The sequence below is a fragment of the Mustela putorius genome, unplaced genomic scaffold, assembly GCF_011764305.1.
Source record: "Mustela putorius furo isolate JIRA1106 unplaced genomic scaffold, ASM1176430v1.1 tig00000179_pilon_pilon_pilon, whole genome shotgun sequence".
In the NCBI taxonomy this organism is placed as follows: domain Eukaryota; kingdom Metazoa; phylum Chordata; class Mammalia; order Carnivora; family Mustelidae; genus Mustela; species Mustela putorius.
In genome coordinates, this window is record NW_025421305.1 from 7,723,991 (window position 1) to 7,730,365 (window position 6,375).

At 57.3% G+C, this 6,375-nt stretch overlaps 1 protein-coding gene across 2 annotated transcripts; it reads left to right on the forward strand.

Moving 5' to 3' along the window:
- The first annotated feature begins 1,036 nt into the window (after positions 1 to 1,036).
- LOC101670546 (protocadherin-8) lies at positions 1,037 to 5,718 on the forward strand. Of its 2 annotated transcripts, none has more exons than XM_045076609.1 (3): positions 1,037 to 3,858; positions 4,033 to 4,240; positions 4,748 to 5,718. In XM_045076609.1, exons 1-3 carry the CDS (start codon positions 1,228 to 1,230, stop codon positions 5,119 to 5,121), a joined length of 3,213 nt encoding a protein of 1,070 aa, XP_044932544.1. In that variant the 5' UTR covers positions 1,037 to 1,227; the 3' UTR covers positions 5,122 to 5,718. The 2 variants fall into 2 exon arrangements, with proteins under 2 accessions (XP_044932544.1, XP_012915253.2); XM_013059799.2 differs by having other exon boundaries at positions 1,037 to 3,567.
- The last annotated feature ends 657 nt before the right edge of the window (positions 5,719 to 6,375 follow it).

Below are 6,375 nucleotides of genomic sequence, written 5' to 3' on the forward strand. Positions count from 1 at the left end.
ACGCGCCGGGTATTGTGTGGAATTCAGCGCCCATCACCGTTTAGCCGGAGAGTTATGGCAGTGATTGGGGATGAATAGAGGAACATAATGGATACATGTGGCGTTTGCTCATTATATTCAAGTTAGCCCAACTCCGCTGTGGAAACTGTTCAACTTTCTCTCCCCTTAGCTTGTCACAGTGAAATAATACAGACATTGGGGCCTCCAATGGGATCGCCTGCCACGCCATTCTACTTCCACTGCTAACGAGGGTTTCATAAGCCTTTGATACAGTCTGATCTTTGAAACCTTTCCAAATCTCCTCAAGCTTATGCTAAATCCTATTTGGAACTTTTTTTTCCCCCTGGCCAGCTAGTGCCCAGGGCTTAAGAAAGCCATTTGGACAGTGACATGCATACTAACACATCGCAGAGCTCTCTTCTGAAAGGGAAGTGGCAGCCCTGATCGCCGAGGCTCACACGAGCAAAGCACAATTGCGTACACAAATCTGAATAAAATCCATTTTTCCTCATCCTTGGGGCTCCTAAACCGCGACGCTATTTCCGCGTGCCTCGAGGAGCTGGGAGAAAACACTAACAAAACCTTATTATGCTGAACAAGTAGGTGGAGAGAAAAGGGCGAGGTTCGGAAGCTTCCAACGTGCAAAACGCTGAGAGTGGGTGGGGGGTCCGAAACCACTAAGGCGAAATCCCGGCGTGTTTGTTCTCAATTTAGGTCGCGGGTCCCAGACAGGCACAATTAACAAAACCATCCACTCCTTTTTACTCCCGGCGACCTGTGCCAACTCCTCTGTATTCAGGGCGCTGACAGGAAAGGGGGAAAAAAGGCGAAAGGAGTTAAAGAAACAAAGAAAAGATTCCCTAATTTTCCTTTCTTGTTTTCCCCTCTAAGCCTTTCCACATTAAAGGGATTGTCAGAGGCTGGCGTAGGAGCGGCGAGAGGGCGAAGCTGCCATTGGCTGCCCGGCTCTGGTAATTTGCATATCGGCTGCTATAAAAGCGGAGGCGGCGCGCGGCGCACAGCTCCAGCAGGGAGAAGGAAGGGAGAGGCGTATGGTGTGGGGAGGTCGGTGCGTCCTCAGCCCGCCGGAACCTCGAGCTGCAGCCCGCAGACCTTCCGCACAGGGCTCACAAAGAGCGTGCTCCTAGGAGCCTGCGACTCACACCCGGACCTGCAAACCAGAGAGGAATTACTCAGCCTCTTGGAATAGCACTTGGGGCTGGCGGCATGAGTCCAGTGAGGCGCGGGGGCAGCCCCTGCCTTTTCCCTTTACAGCTCTTCAGCCTCTGTTGGGTGCTCTCGGTGGCCCAGAGCAAGACAGTGCGATACAGCACCTTCGAGGAGGATGCCCCTGGTACGGTCATCGGGACCCTGGCTGAGGACCTGCATATGAAAGTATCCGGAGACACGAGCTTCCGCCTGATGAAGCAGTTCAATAGCTCGCTTCTCCAGGTGCGCGAGGGCGACGGGCAGCTGACCGTCGGGGATGCGGGCCTGGACCGGGAGCGGTTGTGCGGCCAAGCGCCACAGTGCGTGCTGGCCTTCGACGTGGTCAGCTTCTCACAGGAGCAGTTCCGGCTGGTGCACGTGGAAGTGGAGGTGAGGGACATCAACGACCACGCGCCCCGCTTCCCCCGGGCCCAGATCCCCGTGGAGGTGTCCGAGGGCGCGGCCGTGGGCACGCGTATCCCCTTAGAGGTGCCTGTGGACGAGGACGTAGGGGCCAACGGTCTGCAGAGCGTGCGCCTGGCAGAGCCTCACAGCCCCTTTCGCGTGGAACTGCAGACGCGCGCGGACGGCGCCCAGTGCGCTGACCTGGTGCTGCTACAGGAGCTGGACCGCGAGAGCCAGGCCGCCTATAGCCTGGAGCTAGTGGCCCAGGACGGCGGCCGCCCGCCGCGCTCCGCCACGGCCGCCCTCAGCGTGCGAGTACTGGACGCCAACGACCACAGCCCGGCCTTCCCGCAGGGCGCGGTGGCCGAAGTGGAGCTGGCGGAGGACGCTCCTGTAGGCTCGCTGCTGCTCGACCTGGACGCAGCCGACCCCGACGAGGGCCCCAACGGCGACGTGGTGTTCTCTTTCGGTGCCCGCACCCCGCCCGAGGCGCGCCGCCTCTTCCGCCTAGACCCGCGCTCGGGCCGCCTCACCCTGGCAGGACCGGTGGACTACGAGCGCCAGGACACCTATGAGCTGGACGTGCGGGCCCAGGACCGTGGTCCTGGGCCCCGGGCCTCCACCTGCAAGGTCATCGTGCGCATCCGCGACGTCAATGACAACGCTCCGGACATCACCATCACCCCGCTGGCCGCCCCGGGCGCACCTGCCGCCTCTCCCTTCGCTGCCGTCGCCGCCGCCGTCGCTCTCGGGGGTGCGGACGCGACCTCGCCGACGCGTCCCGGGACGCCCGAGGCCGGCGCGGTCTCCCTGGTGCCAGAGGGGGCGGCGCGCGAGAGCCTGGTGGCGCTGGTCAGCACCTCGGACAGAGACTCGGGTGCCAACGGGCAGGTGCGCTGCGCCCTCTACGGGCACGAGCACTTCCGGCTGCAGCCAGCCTACGCGGGCAGCTACCTGGTGGTGACTGCGGCCTCGCTGGACCGCGAGCGCATTGCCGAGTACAACCTGACGCTGGTGGCCGAGGACCGCGGCGCGCCCCCGCTACGCACCGTGAGGCCCTACACTGTTCGCGTGAGTGACGAGAACGACAACGCACCACTCTTCACACGGCCGGTCTACGAGGTGTCGGTGCGAGAGAACAACCCTCCCGGCGCTTACTTGGCCACGGTGGCCGCCCGGGACCCCGACCTGGGCCGCAACGGGCAGGTCACCTACCGATTGCTGGAGGCAGAAGTGGGCCGTGCTGGGGGCTCCGTGTCCACCTATGTGTCGGTGGACCCGGCCACCGGGGCCATCTATGCGCTGCGCAGCTTCGACTATGAGACTCTGCGCCAGCTCGACGTGCGCATCCAGGCGAGCGACGGTGGCTCCCCTCAGCTCTCCAGCAGCGCCCTGGTGCAAGTGCGAATACTGGACCAGAACGACCACGCACCGGTCCTGGTGCACCCAGCGCCGGCCAACGGGACCCTAGAAGTGGCGGTGCCCGGGCGCACGGCAAGGGACACTGCCGTGGCGCGCGTGCAGGCCCGGGACGGGGACGATGGCGCCAACGGGGAGCTGGCATTCGAGCTGCTGCAGCAGGAGCCGCGAGAAGCCTTCGCCATCGGCCGCCGCACGGGGGAGATCGTGCTCACAGGCGACCTCTCGCAGGAGCCGCCAGGCCGCGTGTTCCGGGCTCTGCTGGTCATATCCGACGGCGGCCGCCCCCCTCTCTCCACCACTGCCACCGTCAGCTTCGTGGTGACAGCAGGCGGCGGGCGCGGGCTGGTGGCGCCCGCCAGTGCGGGGAGCCCGGAGCGTTCCCGCCCGCCAGGCTCTCGACTGGCGGCGTCGGGGCCGGCGCTACAGTGGGACACGCCGCTGATCGTCATCATCGTGTTGGCGGGGAGCTGCACGCTGCTGCTGGCCGCCATCATCGCCATCGCCACCACCTGCAACCGCCGCAAGAAGGAGGTGCGCAAAGGGGGGGCCCGCCGGGAAGAGCGGCCCGGGGCGGCGGGCGGCGGAGCCTCGGCTCCCGGCTCCCCGGAGGAGGCTGCCCGGGGAGCCGGGCCCAGACCCAACATGTTCGACGTGCTCACCTTCCCTGGCAGCGGCAAAGCGCCCTTTGGCAGCCCCGCGGCCGATCCGCCCCCGCCCGCGGTCGCCGCGGCCGAAGTGCCGGGCTCGGAGGGCGGCAGCGCCACCGGGGAAAGCTCCTGTCACTTCGAGGGGCAGCAGCGGCTCCGCGGCGCGCACGCCGAGGTGAGGCCTTCCTTCGGCTGGGCGCCCCCCTCCGTGCTCCGCGGACAGGCTGGGGGAAGGGACTGGAGGGGTCTGGGTGTGTCTGGATGCCTAACCTGTTGCTCTTTGTTTCTTGTCCAACCCCGGTCTCACCCCCTCTCCCGCCCGCCCCGCTTCCCCGATTCCTTGCTGCAGCCCTACGGTGCCTCCCCCGGCTTCGGAAAGGAGCCGGCGCCCCCTGTGGCGGTCTGGAAAGGACACTCTTTCAACACCATCTCGGGCCGAGAAGCGGAGAAGTTCAGCGGCAAAGACAGCGGCAAAGGGGACAGTGATTTCAACGACAGCGATTCCGACATCAGCGGGGACGCTCTGAAAAAGGATCTCATCAACCACATGCAGAGTGGTGAGGACTCTTCTTTCCTGCCAAGTTCTGCGTTCCTCCTTTCCCTACCCTGCTGCCCTCCTGTCAATCTCCGTTCCCAGCCCCCTCCCTCTTCCCCACTTTTTTCAGTTCTCCAGTTAGAGACCCCTGCCTTCCTCAGACAGCCGATTTCAAAATATCACGTCGAGGCAGCCCCCCAACCCTTGAATAAAGAACACTCCCATCCTGTTAGGTGGAGACAAGGAGTGATGCTAGCTTTGGGGGGGGGGGGGGGGGGGGGAGGAGATGGAGGGGGTGGTTCTGCCCCGCAGTTTCTTAACTTGATTCCAGCAAAGGAAGCTGAGCCAATTTCGTATAAAGGTGGCTTTATAGGAAGCAGCATTTCTTTCCAATCTTGAATCACCGTCTTCACTCTCACACCCGCTTTTCTTTTCAGTCGCCCTGACCCTGCCTGACATTCCGGAGAGGGAGGCGCAGTTGTGCACAATTTCGGTAATAATCTTCATGCTCTCTCCTCTTTCATGTTAGGACTGTGGGCGTGCACCGCTGAGTGTAAGATCCTGGGCCACTCTGACCGCTGCTGGAGCCCGTCATGTGCGGGGCCCAACACGCATCCCCCGCCTCACCCACCAGCGCAGATGTCTACCTTCTGTAAGAGCACGTCCCTGCCTCGAGATCCTCTCCGCAGGGACAATTACTACCAGGCCCAGCTGCCCAAGACAGTGGGGCTGCAGAGCGTCTATGAGAAAGTGCTCCACAGGGACTATGACAGGACAGTCACCCTGCTCTCTCCTCCTCGTCCAGGGAGGCTCCCAGACTTGCAGGAGATCGGGGTACCCCTCTACCAGTCCCCCCCTGGCAGGTACCTGTCCCCAAAGAAGGAAGCCAATGAAAATGTGTAACCCCATGCTGCATGTGTTCACAACTTATACAGGTCACTCTGAGAAGCCCCTAAGTTATTGACTGGTTTCAGTGTTGTATATATTAAATATGCAAGATGTGCCTTAAAATGAAGCTGTTGGAAGCTCTTTCCAATCACATTGGTACTGTTTGGTATTTGCAAACAAAAATGTAGTTAATGTAATTTTTATGAAATGTGTGCTGTATTTAATTTTTCTTATCATGCTATTGACTTTAATTTCACTTGCAGCTTGCCATTTTCTTAGTGTTTTTAACCTGTACATTGTGTAATGTAATGTTTGTATATAATGAAATTTTGTTATATTTTTATATAATAAAAGCTAAAGTGGAAGTTATTGCCAAAGGAACTGTCTGTAAGACAAAAAAAAAAAAAAAGTGGGAGTTACTTAATGGAAATTTATCTTTCACCTGAAACAACCTAGTGTTTGAGAATTTTTGCCTTGCCAAGTATACCTTGTATATCTTGAGTCTGTGGTAGATTTCAAGTTCAATGTTATTTAATTACATTTGGTTTTCTGTAAACCAAACCGTGTCACTTGTAAGCACAGTAATAAAGGATTTGTCATGTGTTTGAAGAATCTGCTAATTGCTTTTCACAAAGTTGCCTACAGTTAGACATTCACAAATAATCTGAGTGTCAGAATTAAACCTTTCAAGTGCTAATTATTTGGGCATTATTAATATTCACAGCAATATTAAACTTCCAAGTATTGGAAAGTCTCATCTGAGTATTAAAAATACTTTATTTTGTAAATCATGTGCATCTCCATTTACATCAGGCACTCTATAAAATTCTTGTCCTCATTTATTCACTCAACAGATATTTATGGAGCATCTACCAAAAGTAGAGAAAGCTGTTTGGGCTGTTCATTCACTAATTAAACATCTGTTGAGTTTTTACCAACTGCAGCAACTCCCCTAAGAGCTGCAGTTCGAGGTTAAGAAGACATAGTCTCAAGGATCTCTTAGCATATTAAGATGTTAATAGCAAAAACACACTCAAATGTATGGGTGAAATGACATGGTACTTGGGATTTGCTTTCAAATAGTCTAGAAGAAAACACGGCGCTATATGAAACAAGACTGGTAAAATACTGATCCTTGTCAACTGTGGCATGGATACGTGGGCAAGTGGGGGGTTAATTATACCAATCTATTTGTGCGCTTGTATGTACTTAATGTTATGGAAGGTTTTTAAAAAGACACTCAAAAGACCTATGTCTATGTCTTAATAT

What these genes read in the sequence shown, in the direction of transcription:
- LOC101670546 (XM_045076609.1), top strand. Translation starts at nt 1,228, where the DNA reads ATGAGTCCAGTGAGGCGCGGGGGCAGCCCCTGCCTTTTCCCTTTACAG. An exon ending in TCCGCGGCGCGCACGCCGAG is followed by an intron (nt 3,859 to 4,032) that starts GTGAGGCCTTCC and finishes TCCTTGCTGCAG; the next exon opens with CCCTACGGTGCCTCCCCCGG. An exon ending in CATCAACCACATGCAGAGTG is followed by an intron (nt 4,241 to 4,747) that starts GTGAGGACTCTT and finishes CTTTCATGTTAG; the next exon opens with GACTGTGGGCGTGCACCGCT.